The sequence below is a fragment of the Sitophilus oryzae genome, unplaced genomic scaffold (assembly GCF_002938485.1).
Source record: "Sitophilus oryzae breed Bouriz unplaced genomic scaffold, Soryzae_2.0 scaffold_359_pilon_pilon, whole genome shotgun sequence".
NCBI classification, from domain to species: Eukaryota; Metazoa; Arthropoda; class Insecta; order Coleoptera; family Curculionidae; genus Sitophilus; species Sitophilus oryzae.
In genome coordinates, this window is record NW_022146928.1 from 2,043,578 (window position 1) to 2,067,869 (window position 24,292).

Here is a 24,292-nt window from a genome sequence, read left to right on the forward strand (position 1 = left end):
ACGCACAATAAAACTTCCAAGTCGGTATCATTTCTTGCATCTTCTCTTTGTTCCTGCCTTGCTTCACATTTGCAGTTATTTATTAGGGTACCTTTGGTCTCAAATCTCTGGATATTCCTTGCGATTGTAGATTTTCCAGGTATCGGTCTATTCGGATACAGAGCAGCAAACATGTCCGACACCTTTTGATAACTATTTCCTTGATAATACCATTTAATCATCAATACTTTTTCTTCGGTAGTGTAATTCATGGCTAATATTTTCGATGTAGGTATGAGTTTTTAATAATAGTAATAAAGCACTAAATAGATAAATTTCTGAAATGACAACTTCATTTGACAGTTATCTTTTAACTTGACTGGTGCTCATAAGTAAATACAGGGCCATAAGAAAGGAGAAATATTTAAAAAGAAATCAGGCGATAACTAGTAAACGGGCTAATCAAAAATATCTAAAGTTATTCTTTTGAATGTGGGTTTTAGTGCTCTTCAATAAACCTAAATAGAATTATTCTCTAAAATAATTAGGGAAGCCAATAATTGACCCCATTAAAATTTACATGGGATTTCCTATGTCGCTCGACGATGCAACACCCGGTATGTATATCTAAATTTATTTATTACACTCAAATAAGTTTTAACTTGATAATGAGTATGAATAAAATGTTCAAAATCATTTTTAATTAATAGTATTGAAAATATAAATCTTTAGTTCCATATTCAAGCTAATCCATTTTATTTTAGGTGACTATCATATATTTAACTTTAATGCCCAGACTTTTTTCAAGAAATATTTATATTTCATCCTTTTATTCGGGACATTAGTCCACATTTTTTATATAAACTAAATTACATTAAAAGTAGATTAGGGTTTGAGAGTACTTTTTTAATTATTTCTTCGCGAAGTTGTATTGTAAAATTGTATGGTATGCGATTAAACAAAATCAACTAGTAGCAGAAGTAAAAAATGTGTAACTATTTTGTTTTTTATTTATCCCTAATAATCAGCTCCCTCCATTTAATAGTTATAAGAACATTCTAATTGATATTACATCATTTCTAGTTACGTAAAAATATCTAATGTTAATTGTCTATAGAATAAGTGAGGAAAACTGACAACAATAACATTTGTTATTTTAACTATTTAGTTTAGAATTACAGTGACACAGGTAGGTGATAACTTTTTATTAGCCTAAAGGTGTTTTATACATCCTGAAACATTGTGTATCTAGTTTATAGATCTAGTAACTTATTTGTAAATTTTCCGTTTAGGTATTGATATTAGTGATGGGAAAAACCGATTAATTTCAATAATCGAGTACTCCAGTATCAAGCGATTGCAATAACCGAGTGATCACTCGAGCGATATATCACTCGTATTTAAAAATACGGTTTTCACCCGTCGCATGTTGTAAGTACTCGTTAATGCCAAGCGCCAAGCAGTAAGTTGTGTGCGCAGGGCACATATTCTTTCGGTAATGAACGGCAAGTAGTAAGCAGCGAGCGATTCAATTGATAGATTGATTTAGTTTATTTCGAAGCATTGTCGATGTAGGTCGTAAAATTTAGTCCCTCAGATACGCAACGAATAAATATACCGGGTGCGTCTCAAAAGTGGCTCACCCCTTTAACTTTTTATTTTTTCAGATGAAACAAGGATATTTGGTATGTTTAGTATATGACATAAATTAGGATTGACTGACATATTCAATTGTTTTCGGCCACTTCCGGTTTCACCGGAAATGACTACAACTTATGATTTTTTAACGGCACCTTCGGTATTTTTTTACTTTATTCGGTAGAAAATGACACTCTGAATAGAATGACATATCACATGTCAACTTTTGAGATTTTCGCAGATGGTTTATTTGAAATTGTAACATGCGGTTCATAACGACAATTTGACTCGAAGTACCAAGTGTGTGGTACGAAATTATTCGTAAAAAAAATCTTTTTCGAAATATGCTAATGAGCCACCCTCGTTCCATTTGAAAAACATTGAGATATGATCAAAAATACGATTTGGGCATCTTTTAACCGGCAAGGACAAGACACTAAAAACATTAGACGATCAAATCTATTTTTCGGCTCCTTGATTAAAAATAAGTGTTTTTAACACAGACATTTAACCACTCTAGATTGTGACTTAAAATACAATTTGTGTTTAAGCGAATATGTCAAAAGTTGACATATAATACGTCATTCTATTTAGAATGTCATTTTCTATCGAATAAAGTAAAAAAATATCGAGGGTGCCTTTTAAAAATCAAAAATTGTAGTCATTTCCGGTGAAACAGGAAGTGATTGAAACAAGTAATTTATGTCATATACCTACTAACATACCAAATCTCATTTTTTTATCTAAAAAAATAAAAAAGTTATAGGGGTGAGCCACTTTTGAGACGCACCCGGTATATACGGCGTCGTATACATTTGCTACCTGCAATGTATGTAGAAAATTCGCTCGGCTTTTTATCGAGTAAGTCACATTAAAATCGGTTTTCAATTTATTTCATTCTAGGATCGATTTCGTTCGTCGCTTGGTACTCGTTACTTGTATCACTCGTTCATAATCGAGCGATGTCAGTTATTTCAATAATCGAGTACTTGAAAGAATTTTCGCTCGAGTTATCCCATCACTAATTTATATGATAATCGTAAAGATATACTATCAGAAATGATCCTAATTTAAAATAGTCTCTGTATAGGTGCGTTAACGTAATCTAAATAAAATGAATAAAACAATCAAATTACATAGCGAACAATGGATATAGTTAGTCCAGTATGAGAAAAAGAAAATGCCATACGGCGGTTTCGGGGAAGAAGAGAAGAGGAGGAGCTGGTAATATTTCGACTCCCACACTGTTTGGGTTTCGTCTCTATGATCGTCTCTCCCGAGATGGTGATGGCAACGAGCACCACTCGCCTATAAAAGGTTTTTTATCACCCCCTCACCAAAAAAAGTATGAGGATATATTCATCACACGGCACCTAGAAACGATAGAAAAAAAACATGCACATTTGCATTACAATGACAAAAAACTGCAATCCGCCTAGAGTTTGCCTGTTTCAAGTTCAATAGGCTCGATTAAAAAAGCGTCAGAGTCAGATTTGATGCATTTCTTCTATGCGGTATTGCCGGATTTTGCATCAACATTTCAAACCGCAGAAGTAGGCGTTTACGTAAAATTTTTCATCTAGGGTTGGAACTATATTTTACACAACTAGTTACTCATTTTATTACAGCTGTAATGGATTCTTAAACCACTAACAAAAACGATCACTATTGAATAGCTTAGATATATCTTCGTTAATTATTTTATTTCTCGTACGAACCGGCAACACTTATGCCGCTTTTTATTTTACCTCTCTGTCTGTCAACTGGTCGTATATATTTATCTCTGTCGTATACATTAGAGTACAGACCACGGAAATAAAGCGACCAGGGCTATAGTATAGTTCGTTATGTATATTATGCTTACCGAAGTTTCCCTCAATATTTGGCTGGCATTGTCTACGCCACTATCTTCGTCGTCTTGTTCAGGTTTTTTATCTTTCATGGCAGGATTTTCCGTGGCATCAAAATATTCAGACTGTTCTTCTAAACCAGGACTGAAACCATTGGCTATCGAACGTTTCTCTCTGAAGTAAACACGACAATTATTAGTATTATTTGAAGACGTAAATAAGTAATTTCTTAATATTTTTGACTTGTAAAAAAAGTTTAACTATACACACATGGTCAAAATTATTGCATTACATGTTTCGCGCGCATTTTCAATTCATTTAAGGTACGGGGGGATCATTCCTTTTGACAATATGGCGTTTTAGCATGTCCCAAGCATGCTCAATCACATTAATATCTTGAGACATCGGTAGCCACCACATTTTTCTTATACCCTCTTCCTTACAAAATTCGCGAACCGCTAAAGTGCGAAGGGGAGGAGCACTATCGTGCATGTAAACAAATTCATCCCCCACTGCCCCTCGAAATGGACGCACAATAGGCTCTAAAACGTCTCTAAGATACGAGGCACCTCTTATTGTGCCATCAATAAAAACAAGAGGAGTTCGACCTCCGTGCATTATACCTGCCCATTCTATAATACTTCCCCCTTGAAACGGGACACGGGTTTGAGCTGCATTCAAACGTGCTCGTTTTCCAGATGCTCTCCAGACCAAAGTTCGTCGCGAATCTGACACTAGGCCTATTATTGTTTCATCACTAAACATGACGAAATTCCAATTAGGGCCATTTGCTCTCATCTCCTCAGCCCATTGTAGTCGCGTAATTTTGTGCTGTAAATTAAGCTTCGGAATAAGTAGAGGCCTCCTTAAATGTAATCCTCTGTCATAGAGTCTTCTTGCTATGGTCTTTCTTGAAACAATTACTCCTTCAAGGCGAGCTAACTCATTTTTAGTAGCAGTACTAGAAAGCAGGGAATTGCGTCGTGCAATTGGGGATATTTGACGGTCTTGCACAGCAGTAGTAAGACCAGTCTGTAACCTCGTTTGTCTACTTTTTTGTTAATATTCGCGAAACATCGCTTTGGGTAACTCCTACAATTTCAGCTATTGCAACTTGCCGGTAGCCCTGTTGAGACAGTCTTACTATTCTGACTCTATTAAACTGTGAAATAATGTTTCTAGGCATTTTAAGGCCAAAACAATTGTCAAATTTCTTCTGAAACCCAAGAGACCACAAGTCGAAATGAGCAATAATTTGTAATAATATTGGATCTGAACGATAAACATTGTTTACCATATCCATTTTAACAAAAAAATGTTTATTACAGATTATCAAAGCTATGTATAAAAAAAGATTCTTTAAATTCCTTTCCGTATATTTTTATACGATATATGCTATAATTTTGGCCATGTGTGTATTTTTACATAACATTTTCAGACACCAACCTACCTTAATTCTGGAATGCTTGAAGCTGCCACATATGTAACATTGGGATGTGAACTTAAATCTACTCCTTGCGAACACCTCGTTACAATATCGTCGCCTAATCTTCGGCTTAGGTCTCTTTCAACCAACATGTGTTTGTCAATGACCCCAATTTTATCTCTTAGTAGTCCACCAACATCCTAAAAACAAATTACATTTTGAGCAATACAAACACTAATTGTTAACTGCTGATAATATTATGAAATAGGGTATAATTAGTGATGTAAAGTGTAATATTACCGTGGTAATTTTACCGGTAATTTTGGTAATATTACCGCATGATCGGTAACACTGAAAATATTGCTTGTTTTCCGCTTAGTGGAGTGCCCTGAGACTTTTACCTAGGAATTCAATTACTGTGAATGTATTAATGTGAAACCTTCTGTATTCTTTTATAGATAAAATACTAAAATGTTTACCCATTTTTTTACGTTGCTTTTAATTTTTTATTTTAGTAATTTTAGTAAATTCTTAATTATTGCCTTCTTAATTTTTTGATTTTTTTAGTTCTTTTTCTAAGTAAATTTATTGAAATAAATAAATCTAATGCATAAGATATACCTATTCGGTTTATATTCTAATCATTGAAATTTTGATTGAAATCGAGTTATACAGGGTGGCGTGTCATATACGACGCGGTTTTTGCAAGGAGAACAAAACTTTGTATTGAAGTGAAATTTTGTGTTTTGAGTTTATGTAAGTCAATTTGAAGCCTTTTCTAAAATTATGTAGAGTTCTACAGGGTGTCCCCAAAAAAAGTAATACATCGAAGTTATGTTTTTTGTAATGAAACACCCTATATATTAATTTATTTTTGGATTCTAGTAAAAAAATAAAGGTTTGTTTCATTAGAAAAGTATATGACTAAAATGTATAGTTTTTGAAATACATTCACCGGCACGAAAAATGAGCACCTTAAAACGTTGATGTATTTTAAAGGTTAATATATTTCGTTTTAAAGGGCGGATATTTATGATTTTTTAAGCAGTGTGCAGCCAAATTATTTGACTTTTTAGTATCTTTTTCTAAATTAAAAATGAAACTCCCCATCTGTTAATTATATACAATGGAAAACAAAATGTTGATATTTTGGTGAAAGTTTGAAACACCCTGTGGAATATGTTAAAGCAGCAAGAAATTTAAAAATAATTTTATCATCTAGATACATCCTTGTTCGATGGTTTGTTTTTTGGTTCATCTCATTAGCTTTACTTTTGTTAGAAATATTCGTTTTTGAAGAAGACACTAACATTTTTTCGTAATTTTTACATTAAGACCATGCCTTTGCTTTTGGGCCTAGTCAACACATCTAGTAAGTTCTGGTCCCAAAGCATGCCTTCTTGACATAAGATTTGCTTCATTTAATCTTCTTCTTATAGTCCGTTAGTTAATATGTACGTTCCTTAAGTGCAATTCATTACCAATTTGAAAAGCTGGCAAACGGCGCGGCGGTTTCTTAACGATTAACTTACAATAAGTCGTCTCGATTAGAAGTTCTCATATGAAGGTTCCTGGACGTCTAGATTGACGTCCTAATGGACGTGGTCATAATTCAAAAACCACTTAGTATACTCTATGGTAGTAAGGTATTTTTGGAACCAAAACTTTATAGCAAAATAAAATACAAAAATAGATATATATATATATATATATATATATATATATATATATATATATATATATATATATATATTTGATTCACTCTGTATATCTACCCTGTGCATTACCATTAAACACATATTTTGTAAAAGGTTTGGAGTGAAAATATCAAATAGGAATCCTGATACACAGCTTTTCCGGAATACGGAGCCATCTTGTATGTATGCATTTGTATATATGTGTTTATTTAAATACTAAAGTGAAAACAACGAATTTAAATGGGTAAACTTTGTAATATATCTTATTAACAATACAATGCAAAAAGTTTTATAAAAATTCGTTCACAGTAAATGAATTCCGAGGTTTGTATCCAATAGGGGCTTAAAGCACTCCACTATAAAGAGAAAATATGTTTCTTTTATCGAGATCTACCAGACTTGAAAATATTTGCACTTATTTAAGACTCACCCTGTATAATAGAAAGACAGAAATACTGATTCAATATAAAGTCATTAATGAATAATTATCTTTAATAACCTTTATTCAAGTTTATAATTTTATGTTAAATATTAATATTATGAATTTATTTTTACTAAATTTAGAAAAAATTACAATAAAATATGAGCTTTATAAAGAAATCACTTTTCTCAGTGTGTTGAAAATTGTATGCATTTATTCAGTATTCAAGTGAGTTTAATTGTCAAATGCCACATACTTCAAGGTCCAAAAATTTGGGACATATGCTTCAAAGAAGCCGACGTTTACTGTCGCTTCTGTGTAGCTAATCGCGGGCAAAATAATTTTTGTGTTTTATAAAACATTATCTTTCGAAAAGAGGCAAAATGTTTTATTTACAATTAAATATGCACAGCACCAGAAACAGAACGCTACTAAAAATGTGATCCACAAGGCTGTCTTAAACCTCGCGACCGATCGCTGTCCGTTATCCCATTTAATTTCATTGGGGCATCACATGATAACAGTTTTGTGTTTTAGCAAAACGGTTTTGATGAAACTGCTCTTTCTGGTGCGTCCAGCTTAAGGCATTTTGTGATAATGTACCATACATTGGCAACTTTAATTTTAATTAATGAAATCATTTATGTAATACATACCGATTTCGGTCGGTTGGTAGCTGACGTTCCCGAACTACTATCCGATCGCGAATCTGCGGCCAAATTATTAAGTAACGATGACAAAGGTCTGTTGGTATGAACTGATTTCAAAGACTGACTTCGCATTAAAGCTTCTACAGGTTCGAAGTTGAGGGTTGATCCTAAAAATTACACATCCTGTTAAAAAACAAATACATGAGAATTTTAAAAATGTTAACTTCTTACCATTTGATGATTTTTTTAGCGAATTTTTCTTCTCTTCACTTTTACCTCGGCTTCTGTCTCTTTGGTTATCCGTTTCCGTGCTACTACTCTCTGTTTCTACTTTTTTACTTTCCGTAGCGGTTTGCTTATCGCTTGTAGTTGTAACGAGTTTCGAAGAGCTTTTTCTGTATTGATTATAAATAAGTTTGTGTGCAGGACAGCGAAAAGAAAATAACAATTACATTTTATATAGGGTGTTTCCAAAGGGCTTGATTTGTAAATCGATCCAGAATTTATTGTAGAAACCTGTATAAACCTTTTGGAGCCATCCTGTATAATATATTCCTTAAACAACAAGTATTAATATAATTTAAACATACATTAATATGACATAGAAGCACCAAAGCATGGCGTAGTCTAGCTATTGTAGCTACTCTACTGAACCATGCGGACACCCAAGCAAATTAAATGAAAAAATTCATGCGGGAAGTGAAGATTAAAAATTAAATAAAATATATAGAGAATCCAAGAACATTCAAAAGGAATAAATTCCAGTTTAATCAAGTGTTCTGTGACACCTGACAGGTACTGAGTATTTTGTTATTTTAAAAGATAATGTTTATATTTTAACTCAAAAGCTGTGGCATGCATATTCTGCATTTCTGATGGTATATGATTATATTCATGATGAGGTACAGTAAGCATTATTTTATATTTGTACTCTGGTATTACGAAATATAAGGCCGTTCTAGAGGTATTTAAAATTCCAGTTATAAAACTGCATTAATGAATTTTTCAGCGATTATTCGCCGAAACCATAATGAATCGCATTTATTAAAATTTGAGAGTACAAAAAATTCACAAACAGATATTCTTAATTTCATATTGAAAACGCGTCTATGCCGTATAACAATGTTCAGTTTCTTATCTATTACAAGTCCTTGGAAAATTTCTTGTCACTATTTAAAACTATCTCCAATATGTATTTATATGTAAAATATTTTTAGGTAAGCGATTTTAGTTATGTTTCCAAATAATAGCACATTAGGTAGTTTGGATGGAATTAAAATTAGATTATGATTTGTGGACAATTCACTAAATGTTTAAATTCCCGATTAATATTAGTGAGGTGAAAATGATATCACTGTATACTGTTTCTTGTAATTGTTCTTACCTATGGGCGTCATTTTTATTGATCTCGACAACGTCGCATTGGATTTCTCTTTCTCTCTCGTTTTCCTTCCTAGAAACAGCAACTTCTGGCGGTGGAGATCTCATCTTTGATCGAGACAATTCAGTAACCTAGGGCAAATTAATACAGTAAAAAATTATTCAGTAGGCCAAATGTCACAACTTTTTTAAATATATTAAAAAGGTTGCCTGATAACTATCTAGGGTCTAATTGTGTAAATCAAAAAGCTAATAATGAAATAAATGAATAATAAAAGCTAAATCAAAAAAAATAATGAAAATGGAAGGCGACATAACATTTTTCTTTCAGACAAAACGTCTATTATGTTCTAACAACCGTTCTAACCAATAGTTGTTGATAACTCAATAGCTGAATAAGGAATAAAATTTGCGCGACAAAATTTGATCGTATTTTCAAACTTCAAGAGAGCAGTTCGATATTTATTGGACTGAACAGTAAAACTCACTGCCAGAATTTCCTTAAAATTTTTAAAATACTGACTCTTCCTTCTTTTTATTTTTGAATCCGTGTGTTTAATCCGCAAGCACATATCTGCTATTCCCGAAAGACCACCTCACAACTATCCACTTAGGATAGTCAGTATCATTCGGAGCACGATCTTTATCTGCCAACCCCGAGCTCGGAACTAGTTAAAGGCTCAATACTATACAATGCCAAAAAAATGTTCAATCATCTGCCTTTGGATATCAAGTCGCTTTCATTCTTTCCCGCATTTCGCAAAGCTCTGAAATCATACTTACTGGAGAGAGCCCTATATGCGGTAAACGACCTTTTTGTTGATGTTTAATCATGAACAATTTTGAATTTTAAAATTTTGATCATCTTACAAACTGGTTAAAAGTCTAGTACCTATTTAATATTTTATAATAACTATTAAGTTATATAACCATTTACAATTTTAAAATTATAAAATTTTTATTGATACGTTTTTTTTGTGTTCTGCAATGTATGTATATATGTTCTATTTGTGATTTTAATGACGTACATTTTTTTGAATTGTATGATTAAAAAAAAGTCGCCTTAACTAGGATTCGAACCTGCCTTACTATGGCTCCAACGTCATAGCAGCGTAAAGTTCTAACGCTTTAACTACGCGGCCACCGAGGACTTGAAAGATTCTATGTAAAATTCTTACTTAAAAGATAATGTTTAGTGAAAATACTTTTTTATTTATAAACATTTATTTAATTCTGTTTTTAGTATTTGTTCTTATAGCGGCAACATAGATCTGTAAAAATTCATAAGATAGAGCTTTGTGACAGACGGACGGACGGACAGCGAAGTCTTAACAATAGGGTTCCCGTTTTTACCCTTTGGGTACGGAATTAGTACCACTAACTAGTAGTTATTAGACAACCTTTCTTTTTGAAGTTGAACGACTTGAAAGTAGACTGAAAATACCTTTTCTTTTTCTTTGATCTCTATGGCATCGACGAACATAACTATTTCTTTTCGGGGACTCCCAACTTCCGCGGTCACTTTGCCCTCCTTGCTACTTTGCTTCAGTATGCTTTTGGTTCTTTCTAAAGGCTTTCTGTCGGGCCTGTCGTGAGATCCAGACCTCTCCATAGCCGGATGTGGTACGCTGTCACTTTGTGCGGGCGTCGCTTTAGCGATGGGTGGAAGGGAATGGGGTCGTGCTGTAGTGGTATGGCTCTGGTTAGTGGTAGCGGTGTAGATAGGTGTGGCACCGTCCGAAGGCGGTTTTGGCACTACACGGATTTCAAGTTTCCCTGCCACCTAGTTCAAAATAATAGTGTCAAATATACAGATTGTCCCAATTATATAAAAGTATATAACACTTATATAAAACATAATACCGGGTGCGTCTCAAAAGTGGCTCACCCCCTATAACTTTTTTATTTTTTCAGATAAATAAACGAGATTTAGTATGTTAGTATATGACATAAAATAGGATTTATTGACGTATTCAATTGTTTCCGGTCACTTCCTGTTTCCTTCCTTTTGATTTTTAAATGGCACTTTAAGATTTTTTTTACTTTATTCGATAGAAAATGACACTCTGAATAGAATGACATATCATATGTCAAATTTTGACATTTTCGAATATGGTTTATTTGAAATTGTAACAAGTGGTTCATAACGACAATTTGGATCGAAATACCAAGTGTGTGGTATCAAATTATTCGTAAAAAAATGCTTTTTCCAGATATGCTAATGAGCCAGCCTCGTTCCATTTGAAAAAATTGAAATATGATTTATACCCAAATAGTATCTTTTAACCGGCCAGGACAAAACATTAGACAATCAAATCTATTTTTCCAAGGCTCCTTGATTACAAATTAGTATTTTTAACATACCCATGGCGCTCTAGACTGAAATTTAAAATACCATTTTTTATTAAGCCAGAATGTCAAAAGTTGAGGTATGATATGGCATTCTATTCAGAATGTGATTTTCTATCAAATAAAGTAAAAAAAATACCGAGGGTGCCATTTAAAAATCAAAAGTTAGTAATTTCCGGTGAAACAGGAAGTGACCGAAAACAAATGAATACGTCAGTCTCAATCCTAATTTATTATATAATTTACTATAACAATAGCTCCCGTATAATAGCGTTTGACGCCTTGGGAGTAGCAAGATACAGCTTGCCATACTAGAGTCGTTCGGTATATAAAAAAGGTAATGTGGCTAGCACTACGCTTCAACCGCCTATTATTACCTCAGGATTGTGAATCCCAAGTACTCATTTAAGGTTGAGTCGACCTAGGTACCCAAACTATCATATAATCTCGTTTATACTAGAACACAGCATTCACCAATAAAAACTTTGGGTGTGGTCAATTTTTATCTGAAAAAATAAAAAAGTTATAGGGGGTGAGCCACTTTTGAGACGCACCCGGTATAGGACGTGTTTTGATTGTAGGGTTTATATATTTTTTGTATAAAATGCAGTGACGATTCGCAGTTCAATACCTTGGAGGTGCATAAACTTAAAAAATCAAAATATCAAATTAAAAAAAATATTTAAATTATTTTTTTTTCTCGTGAAGAGCTTAATGAATTAAATGTGGGGGCTTACGAGAGCATGTGCATATATATTTAGAAACCGCCACTGATTAAATGTTAGTACCAGGAAAGAAATGTATCTAACCTCTTGCAATCCTTCATCTCCGTTTTCCTCTTCTCTAAAGCCTTGCAATTCGGGCAGTTCTAATGCAGGTAAACTGACCCAGCCTTTGTAGAAGTTGCTTCCTTCATCTCCTGCCAATTTATCGCGCTTTAGAGACTTCTGTAGACGAATATCCACATTTTCGACTGCTACGTGCTGCTTGGAAGCCACATTGCGCATGACATCAACACGAAACACTAGATCGTCGAAAGCGGCTTGTTGGAGAAGAGGAGGTTTTAAAGCACGACGAACTAGAGGACCTAACGCTGGACAAGACCAAGCTCGCGGAAGGACACCTAAAACGAATCAGAAATTCAGATAACCGAATGGTGATAACAGTTGATACTACTGAATAATGATATCTTGTAGATATTATTATTCGGTTAAGTTATATTCATGCATTATTGACAGTAGTCATTGGCGTCATTTCTTGTGAATGATACTTTTTTGCAGCTTTTTCTTTGCGGCTTTCTTAAGCTCTCCTGAGTTTATTTTCTGCTATTTCTTGTTTTTTTTTTCTAATTAGTTTTATTAAAAATGTATAAATCTGAAAATACATTGGGCCAGGACTTAAATAATAGTGGCGTTATATACATTTTTGGATTTAGGCTACCTATGCAGCATGTAAACGTTTCCATACAAAAAAATATATTTGTTGAATATTTTATTATAATTGGTTTTATGAAAAGTGCATAAATCTAGAGAGACATTGGGTTAGGACTTCAACTATGGTAAAATTATTCTGAATCTTAGAAAGAAACTTTAAATATAGTTTGTGCAGCGTGCGATAGTTCCCAGACAAAAAAAAAAGAAAATTGGCGCCGGGAGGCACGTATAGCCGCCCATACTAAAATATGTTAATAAAAAGTTGGTAGGCAGTTCATTTAGTTTCAAAGTAAAGGAATTTTTCCATTATTTTATCTAAAAAATTGCGACTGAATGATTTTGATGTTATTACAAATTTTGTTGCAATTTTAACCCTCTCCCATACCCCCTTACCAACCCACCCCCACCAAAAACTAATAGCCAGATTCTCGGGTGCCACAATATTTTTGTGCCAAATTTGGTTAAAATCGGTTCAGCGGTTTTTGAGTTATCGTGTTACAGACGGACAGACAGACAGACAGACAGACACAATGAAAATATTTTGTATTTAGGTCATTTATGACCCAAATAACTCATTTTGAGGGAAATTAAAAAAAATCTTGTTAATTTTATAATTATTGGTTTTATGGAATGTGCATAAATATAGAGAGGCATTGGGTTAGAACTTGAATTGTGGTAAAATTATTCTGAATCTTAAAAAGAAACTTTAAATATAGTTTGTGCAGCGTGCGATAGTTCCCAGACAAAAAAAAACATTAAAACATAATTGAAACATTTTTCACTAGTAAGTGATCATAGTCTATCCAAAGGAAGGATCCCTGATGGTGACAGTTGTGTCTGTCATTTTAATTCAAAGGCAAATTGTATTTTTAATAATCAGGTGTGCTTTGTATGATGGCAATAAATAATTCTTATGAAAAATTAAATTAGATTTTTTTAACTGTGTAATCGAATCATGCTAGAGCATAATTTTTTTATTGCACGATATAAATAAATAAGGGGTAAGAAACTTCCATAAGGAAAATACTATTTATAAATTTATCACTGAAATGTAGATTAAAGATATTTGATTACGACTTTTTGGGAAAATATTTTATTTGGATCTTAGGGCCGGTTCTACAAAGCAAAATTCTTCGAATATCTATTAAAATTTTCGTTCAAAAAGTATAAAATGTTCGGAGAATAATTATTCCGAATTTATACTTGCTTTGTAGAATCGGCCCTTAGGGAGTAAAATACTGTAAAATTTATTAAATACAGGTATCTTAATATCCCTGTCTCAATGTAATATTATTCTTCAATGTCATAAACTTAGTTGTTAAAGTTTTAACATTTATATTTAGTAAAAAATATATATTTTTCAAAAGAGTATAAAATACAGTAGGATAAAAAAAAATAGGTTAAAGTGACGTTAGATTGTCAATGGCTGAAATTTCTAAATATCTGATTGACTTGGGTATAGGGTTGAGTTCATGTTAATTACAAACTTATTAGTTGTTTTTATTCATTACATTGAAAACGAAATTATATTACCATATGTACGCGTTTTTGATTTTGGGGACTTGAAAAACTCAACTACAGTATATCCCCGAATTGTCTTTACAAGAGGAAGTTTTTTATTATTGGCATTTTGAAAAAATTGCATTCTTTATATAAAGTTTTGCTTGTTCTAAAATGGTTAACCCTGTTTATACTTTTTCAGAAAGAAATACGAGAATATGACGTTATTTAAAATTTTATCAATAACAAGCTATCAAAGAAGGAAAACGGAATTATATTACCATAGAAATGCGTTTTGATTTTTAGGACTTAAAAATTCAACTATATATTACATGTTTTCTTAATTTTCTCTAAAACGGTATGGAAATTTGGAAAAGTATAAACGGGATTAACCATTTTAGAACAAGCAAAAACTTTAACGAAGAATTCATTTTTCTCAAAATGTCAACATTAAAAAAAGGTTTTTCTCTTTTAAAGACAATCCGGGGACATACTGTATATTTTCATATTTTTGAATTCTTCTCTAAACCAGTATGGCAAATTTGGAAAAGTATAAAGGGGGATTAAACCGTGGTAGAAAAAGGGGGATTAAACCGTGGTAGTAAATCCGGGTAGATACTGTATGTTAGTGTTAGGTGACAGGTACCTGTCTATTTACTGATATGATTAAAAAGTCTTTATAAACTTAAAATTATTATAATATATTAGTAAAATCTAATTTAGCGAGGTATATCAAATTACAGTCCTTTGGAGACACTAACAACTAGTGCCAACAAGCAAGCTACTTGATACCGGATGGTATGAATGAACAAAGAATTGTAAACTGCGTAATATTTAAACTGATAATCAATTTAACACACCTTTTAAAATTTCAACACAATAACTTTAAGTGGCTTTAAGCGGTTCAGAAACTGGACTAAAAAACGGAGCGATTGAATCAAAGATAAAAATAATCCGCTCAAATCTACGAAATAAATTATTGCATTATTTTCGAATTTTTAAAAGTTCCGAGGGAAGTATAAATAAACATCTATCTTAAAAATAAATTAAATATAAACTAGATAATAGCGTTGTAAGTTTACGCTGTTTCTTTCATTTTTTTAAATTCGAATAGCGTAAATTTTAGATCGTTTATTTTTGCACGATTTTCCACTAAAACAAACATTTAAAAATGGAAATACAATGTGATCTAAAAATTATGTTGAAATTTTTGAACAGTCAGTTAAGTCAAAAAACTTTTGAGTTATGCCCAAGCGTGCTTTGTTCGATAACAAATGGAAAATTATGAAAAATTGTATTGAAATTTTTGAACTGTCAGTTAAGTCAAAAAACTTTTGAGCGTAAAAGGGCCTGTAATGACAATCCACTGATACACATTTCTCAGGCATTGTTTACATAGTCCCAATTTGACTGCCAGTGCAAAATCAAAGAAACATATACCGGGTGCGTCTCAAAAGTGGCTCACCCCCTATAACTTTTTTATTTTTTCAGATAAAAAAATGAGATTTGGTATGTTAGTATATGACATAAATTGGGATTGATTGACGTATTCAATTGTTTTTGGCCACTTCCCGTTTCATCGGAAATTACTACAACTTTTGATTTTTAAATGGCATCCTCAGTATTTTTTTACTTTATTCAATAGAAAATGACACTCTGAATCGAATGACATATCATATATCAACTTTTGACATATGCGTTCAAAAACTAATTGAATTTTAAATTTAAATCTAGAGTGCAATGACGGTGTTAAAACACTAATTTTTAATCAAGGGGCCTTGGAAAAATAGATTTGATCGTCTAATGTTTGGTGTCTTTGTGTTGTCTTTTTAATTGGTTGGTTAATGTTGTTGTCTTTTTAAAGATGCCCAAATCGCATTTTTAATCATATCTCAATTTTTTGAAATGGAACGAGGGTGGCTCATTAGCATATTTGAAAAAAAGTATTTTTTTACGAATAATTTGATACCACACGCTTCGTATTTCGAGTTAAATTGTCGTTATGAACCGCATGTTACAATTTCAAATAAACCATATCCGAAAATGTCAAAAGTTTGACATATGATATGCCATTCTACTCAGTGTCATTTTCTATCGAATAAAGTAAAACATACCGAGGGTGCCATTTAAATATCAAAAGTTGTAGTAATTTCCGGTGAAACCGGAAGTGGCAGGAAACAATTGAATATGTCAATCAATCCTAATTTATGTCATATACTAACATACCAAATCTCGTTGTTTAATCTGAAAAAATAAAAAAGTTATAGGGGGTGAGCCACTTTTGAGACGCATCCGGTATTTATTAAAGACAACATTCTGAAATCTCGTTTTACAGTGTGTCCCATTTTAGTTTAAATCATACGGGATCTCCGTTATTAGTAAAGCTAGGAAGATACGGTTTTCACAAGCCCATCCAACTTTTTTTGTCAAGCTGATGATAACCTCCCAAAAAACATTTTCAGAGCCTTCTTCGTTTCTGCGCTACAGGGTCTTTTCGAAAATTTTGCAATTTGGCACACCCCCCGTATCTCCGTTATTGATATCGAGAAGTTGAAAACTGATTCGTGTAGAACTTTTTACGTATAATACAGAGGCGTAGTCTGTTTTTTTCTACAAAAAGAAGATTTTAGAATAATGAAAATAAAAAGATAATTTTTGGGAACCCCACTGCATTAATTCAACGAAAACCAATTTGTCAGTAGTATTTTACTTACAGTAGTATATAAAACAAATATGCCTAATGGACAAAAAATGCTTAACATTTCAGGTTTCATCTCCTCCGATCCTCAGAAAAAAAAATACAAAGAAAAAAAAACTATTTAAAATATCTAAATACACCTATTCAAGAACACTTTAGTTTTTTTTAGTAGATACCCCTTGAAACGTTTAGCATTTTTGTCCGTTTCTTTTAGTGGGAAAAGGAAAAACCCAGAAGTCTTTTCAATAAATTAACCCACCAGAAATGTATGGACATTATTTAAAAATAGCTGTTTCCTGTAGAAGATAACTTGAAGATAGCTCATATAATATCAAAGTTTCTTAAATGTTAAAATAAAAAAAAATAAACAAAATCGTTATTATATCTATCTAAAGCTGTTTAAGACGTACTGATTCATCATGATCATTACGATTAGTAAAAATATTATAAACAGAAATTTATGGTTTACTACATAAAAATGAACGCACTACTCTATAAAATTGGTGAGTATACTAAAAATGAAAATATCGTAAAAACAATTATAGCAGAGGCAAATATTATTGTACTACTTGAACGTATATACAATTATAAAATGGTCTGGCACCAACACAAGGATTTGTTTTTGTTAAAAATAACCTAGCAAAATGTTAATTCAAGGATATAAATATTAAATGAAAGTAGGTCAAGGTCAGATAACAGTGGCCCTGTGCAAAGGTCAAGGCCATTTGGAGTAATGCCATGTGGTGCCGTGTATGATTAAGTAATTTTATCTAAATGAAACTTATAGATAAGCCTACAAGAGAATTTATAAGATAAAGATGATAACTATAAGATAACAGCGATCATGGACAAAGGTCAAGGTCACTTGCAGTAATGCATCACATAAGGTATAGAGGTGAGAAGTAAATTCATCTAAATGTAGTATAACTAGACCGTTCGACGATAATTTTAACAATCGACATCTGAAGAGTCACAGAATCATGGATTTTTTAAGTCAAATAACAGACTAGTTGTCACTAATGTCATTACTGTATCGCAGTGCACATATTTGCTAATATTGTCTTAATATAAACAAAATCGTTAGACCAACTCTTGTCAACGGAGTGGCACAAACTCCAACCGTGGAAGGGTGTGTACCCTCGGAGGAAGAACATCTGTTGTCAGAGAAGGATGGAAAATACCCTGTCCCCTCTACAACAGAGGTCTGATGGGTTATAGACTATGTGATGACTCAAGGAAGGGGGCACAATAGATCTTTAAGGCCGCAGTGATTAACCCCCCTCTCTCACTCATTCTACGTTATAGAACTCTTGTCAAAATTTTAAACTTGAGACATAAACATGCTAAAATCTAGCTTTTCTAAATCTAATTTTGTGTCTGCGGTCTCCGACATAAAATACCATGGACAAAACTTACAGTAAAATAATACAAAGAAAATAAAAAGAAACAAAAATAAATAAATAAAAAGTTTATTGGAAAAACTTTGTGAAGTACAACATACATAAATATATTATTATTGTCATACAACAATTTACTAACGAGAAAAATCTCAAAATAATAAATTTTATTTCCAATATGGATAAATTATTAATATAATAAATTAAAAACAAACTTATTATTAAACTGTTTTATAATAATAAAAAATATATAACACAAAATTGAAAACAACATAAACAAAATCAGAAAAAAACTATAACTGCGATAAAAACATTTATCAGAAATAAAATTAATTAGATCAAATATGTACGTGTAAGTTTTATGAAGAACAAATTAATGTTAGTTCTGAACTATAACTAATTAATGTATCTAATTCGATATATAAAAGTGTCAAATATTATCTACAACTAAAATAATATACAATCTTAGCGAAATTCTTAAAGTAATTTATGTCTGAGCCAGTCTATGGTGTAATTTTAGTGCCCTCTGGTGTGCTTTAACCTGAAGTTGACATGACTTTGGAACCCGGTACCCTTGAAATCGAAGGAACAAAAAATGTTGAAAAATAATAATTGGATGTGTGAATCCACCACATAAATTCATTAGGAGTAGGAGCCAGGGTATTCATAATTTTAGTCTTATATTATGTTTTTCAGATTCTTGATAGAATTAAGCAGAAGTATTCATTTTTTATGTGCAGTGCAAATATAAGGCACAAATTTTGCTGCACAAATAGAAATATCAAAATAATAAAACTATTTTCAGTAAAGAAAGTCAAGACTAACATCCTTATTGTCGCAGATATGAGATTTTAAATATTCTCTCCTGGTAACTTTTGGTAATTTACGAAATAGGAAGATATATCCTCTTTTATATACATCTAAAATCGAAATTTTATTAAAACTATAGTTTGATAGAAAATTCAAGCCAAATAATACTGTCAATGAATGCTAATACTTATTACTACCAAATGATAAATAACAATAATATAACATTTAGTATAAACTCTAATATTAGTTGAGTACATAGGAAATGCGACAAAATTAACAAAACCATATTAATTATACGTTCGACAAAATGACAGTGTTAAGTAAAATAAGTTATGTTGAATTGATATATTACTTGTAGAAATATCTTAATCTCCATTATTTTTAAATTGGCTATTACCTAGAGAAGTTTTAATTTTATTATCGCTCCTATACGCCACACTTTTTATCTATATCGTGGTGGAATTTTAATTTCTATCCAAAAAAATCCTTTAGTGGCGAAATACCCATAAAGGATTTTTTTGGAGAGATGAAACCGCCACATAGGTATAGACATTTTTTAATTTCTGTCTATCCTTATTCAAAAAACAAAAAAATATTTGAAACAATAAAACTTATGACAACTCTATCTCTATACCGTAACCACCAAAGAGTTTGCAATAGTTTGCAATAAAACATAAAATATTATGTTTATATAAAAAAGTATTTAATCTCTTTGTTATTTGCAATTCCAACTAAAAAACAATTCGAATGAAAATGTGTTTTCTTAAAAAATTATACATATCAAAATATTAATATATTTTTAAAATTTGGCTAGAATTCGAAGAACTTTTGTGTTTCGATAATTTATAGCACTTTGTCATCTACTTTACTTTTAGAAGATTAAAAAGCATTTTGGTGTCCACATTTCTACTATTGGACAAGCCAAACAAATGCAACTTAAAATTACTTTTGATTACGTAATATTAAATGGCATATATTTTTTGACAGTCAATATACAGGATGGCGCACCTCATTCGCCTCGGTTGATTATACGAAAACGGAAAGATGTAGAAACATAATTTTTTATGGGTATATGTAGAAAGGCAATGTGCATAATTTAAAATTATTTTCAAATGTACAGGGTTTGTCAGAACTAAGATCTATACCAAAGTTATATTTTTTCTTATGGAACACCCGGTATTTTATTTCATTTTTGGATTCTTCGGCATAAAATAAGGCATTTATTATAAGGGTTTAATATGTTTAAATGCTTTGGTTTTTGAGATATTTAAAGATATTTAAATATGCATGCTATAATAAAAAAGTTTGTCAACACTCTGTACATTACTTTTCAGAGTTAATTCTAGTGCTGACTTTGAAGCCAAGGAAATAAACTTTAGTAAAAAAAAATATTGTTTCCTTAAATGTATACAGGGGTATCAAAAATTGCTGGTCTATTTTAAATATTTATTTTAACTAAAAACTTCGATATTTCAAATATAACACACTGTATTTTTTAAAATAAATCGAAGCAGATTTAAATGCTCTTTCAAACTGTATTAGGGTTTCCTATACCTATCTAGCTCAGATTTTGAATAAAAAGCGATTTTTCAATAAAATGGCAATCAAGATGGCTGGTGTCGCCATGGCAATTTGCTAGTGACAGTTAGTAGATGTTTTCAAAATCAACATTAGTTTATGGACCTTATTTAAATTTATAACAGTTTACTTTTATTTAATTTACCTACAATAGTTTAATAAGTAAGTATTTATTATTTTATCAAGAAAAATAAAGAAGTACTTCTTTTTGATTTATATTACGATGACTTGTAGAAATACTGGATTTTCTATAAAAGAACCAATTAAGGCAAATTCATTTTCTTCACTTCCACGACAGGTTTCTGCCTAATAGGTTTTTCATATACCACACTATCAGCTCTGCGAAATAGGAAAAGTTGTTTTACAAAGGAACGCTTGTCAAGAAAATTCATATTTGGATATCTTTGAGCATAAACTCTTCAGGCTAACCCCCCCCAAAGCAATTGTTCTCACAAAATAAAACCACTAGTAACATATCCATTCCTTCGGCAGATACTGCTTCATTTTTCTTGATAAAATAATAAATACTTACTTATTAACCTTATTGTAGATAAATTAAATAAAAATAACCTGTTATAAATTAAAATAAAATCCATAAACTAATGTCGATTTTGAAAATAGCTAGTAAGTGTCACTAGAAAATTGCCATAGCGACACTAGCCATTTTGATTACAATTTTATTGAAAAATCGCTTTTTATTCAAAATCTGAGCCAAATAGGTATAGGAAACCTTAATACAGTTTGAAAGAGCATTTAAATCTGCTTTGAGTAATTTAAAAAAATACAGGGTGTTGTATTTGAAATAACGAAGTTTTTATGTAAAATAAATATTTAAAATAGACCAGCAATTTTTAATACTCCTGTATACATTTAAGGAAGCAATCAAGTTTTTTAGTAAAGTTTATTTCTCTGGCTTGAAAGTCAGCACAAGAATTAATTCTGAAAAGTAATGTACGAGCTGCTGACAAACTTTTTTATTATAGCATGTATAATTAAATATCTTTAAATATTTCAAAAACAAAAGCTTTTAAACATATTAAACCCTTATAATAAATGCCTTATTTTATGTCCAAGAATCCAAAAATGAAATAAAATACCGGGTGTTCCAGAAGAAAAAGCATAACTTTGGTATGGATCTCAGTTTTGACACACCCTGTACATTTCAAAATAATTTTAAATTATGCACATTACCTTCCCACATGTACCCATAAAATATTTTGTTTCTACATCTTTCCGTTTTCGTATAATCAACCGAGGCGAATGAGGTGCGCCACCCTGTATATATAAATTTATCAGAAATACAAAAAAATAACTCTAATAAATATTAGTTGCCATTTATTAATTTCAAAGAATTGCACCTCTGAAACGGTGTATACGTTGTTGTAAATGTCCGAAATGAGGTAAAACCTAGGATAAGCGCGCTAAACCTAGGACTTACCAAAAGCATGTGGTAAAAGCTCGAAAACTATTTATTTTGCTTCCATTTCGGACTTTTACCGGACCCAAACAGTAAATCTTAGGATTTACCACACCGCATTGGTAAAAGTACGAATAAGCAGGTGGTAGTAAAAACCAACCAACCCTACCAAAGAACCACCTAACCAGTGCATTAACACTCCCCAAATAACCAGGCTAATCAATGCATTAATTTGTCGATATTGTTGCTATAAGAAAAATAATTCGTATTTTTACCAATGCGGTGTGGTAAATCCTAAGATTTACTTTTTAGGTTCGGTAAAAGTCCGAAATGGAAGCAAAATAAAGAAGTTTTCGGGCTTTTACCACTTGTTTTTGGTAAATCCTAGGTTTAGCGCGCTTATCCTAGGTTTTACCGCATTTCGGACATTTACAGTGACATATATAAGCGATATCAATTAAACTCTTAGTTACGTAATCGAGCGCGCGATTTTTAAATTCCATTGTTGCCAACCACGGACATATTCTGCGCCGGGCTGACTAACTGGAATTGAAATTTCCCGCTGGGGATTCAGTTGGTGGCTCATTGTCATGGTAAACATTGTCAAGTTGTTATTGTTATTCGTTTTGTCACTTTAGTTTTGTATTATGAGTTTCTTGTTTAAATGAATTGTGTTGTTATACTTTAAACTTACAAATTTTTACTTGCAGACCTTGCAGTCGAACATTGTTCTTTTTAGAACCTCTTTTAGTACGAAGAGGTACAAGATAGCTTAATAGCCGTTACAAAAAACTCAATGCAACCTTATTACAATATTTTGAACGGGAAAGCAGTAGTAATGGCCCCTTAAGAGTCCATTTCACTAGTCCGAAAAAGTAGCAAAATAAGCGTTCAGCATTTAACGTTTTATGTAAAACTGGCTAGGTATTTTTATACAAATGAAGAAGGAAATTAAAGATAAAGGATTATACTATATCAGTATTGTAACACATTTTTAGACAACTTTTTTATTTTTAAGATTTTTATGGTCAAACATTATCAAAATATTCCTTATGTCTGGACTAAATTTTCTCGAAAATAAAGATATAATTTAAAATTCCGTTACAATACGGAAATAGATTGAAGTTTTGTGATTACAGTGATATATAATTTATATGGTTTTGTAACAAATTGCTCGCTATTTTATGGTAAACGATGAAGCTCTGCAAACCTTAATCAACGCACGTGTTTGGAATTTTGGGTGTGACTTAACACGACAGATTTCTGAAATATAATATATATTTCGACCCCTGAGAGCGACCCGAACAGTACAGCGTAATAGACTCTTAAGTGCTGTTAAGGAGGTGAGTTTTGTTGATGTCAATAATATATCTACATCAACTGTTTATATATTTATAATTAATTTATTTTTGTTTTTTAAAATATTTTGATTAAAAGAAAATATGTAAAAGACGGCAACCCTGTGCCGGTCAAGCTTAATCACGTGACTAAAAGTTTATTTGGTATGATCTATAGGTTTTTTTAGGAAATAATGCCTAATTAAAGGTCTAATCATAAACGACATTACGAATTTTTAGATTTTGTTTAGATATACTATTGGATCTATTATCACAGATTTGAGTTATCAGAATAGGACAAACACATTAATCAAACATGTAACAGCTCAATACTGCATTTACAGACGAGAACATTTATAGATTAAACTGCTTACATATTAATTGCTTTAATTGTTTAATCCAAAGGACAACTATATGGATCAGAACCGTCTACGGATAAAATATCGGCTAGCGAGGAAGCTACCGTTGTTGACTTGTAGCTTCGGCATGTGTACGGATTCAAGAAGGCTCTACAGAATACCCTCTCGCTAATGCTCTCGTATATCGAGCTTAAACCGATGCTTTTGTTGAGCGATTCACGAATTGAAACGCGCTTCTTTTTCCGGCCTATGAGAAACAGATACATAAAGTCAGGTATGTACGATACGTATGACAGTTTATGTATGTAATCTGTCACATTAATTAATATGTAGTACCGTTGATTGAAAGAATTGGGAAGATACGCAACCCAAT

General features: G+C 31.8%; 1 protein-coding gene across 4 annotated transcripts in view; it reads right to left on the reverse strand.

Annotated features, from left to right (window-relative positions):
* Nucleotides 1-24,292, reverse strand: part of LOC115885059 (tau-tubulin kinase homolog Asator) — a 94,943-nt gene that overhangs the window by 17,665 nt on the left and 52,986 nt on the right. For all 4 annotated transcript variants that reach the window (XM_030903820.1, XM_030903822.1, XM_030903823.1 and 1 more), the window contains exons 12-18: nt 12,200-12,513; nt 10,486-10,824; nt 9,046-9,173; nt 7,893-8,056; nt 7,668-7,828; nt 4,918-5,093; nt 3,482-3,641 (exon numbers count right to left, since the gene is read on the reverse strand). In XM_030903820.1, the coding sequence (XP_030759680.1) occupies nt 3,482-3,641; nt 4,918-5,093; nt 7,668-7,828; nt 7,893-8,056; nt 9,046-9,173; nt 10,486-10,824; nt 12,200-12,513 (1,442 nt within the window). The remainder of the gene's footprint in view (nt 1-3,481; nt 3,642-4,917; nt 5,094-7,667; nt 7,829-7,892; nt 8,057-9,045; nt 9,174-10,485; nt 10,825-12,199; nt 12,514-24,292) is intronic.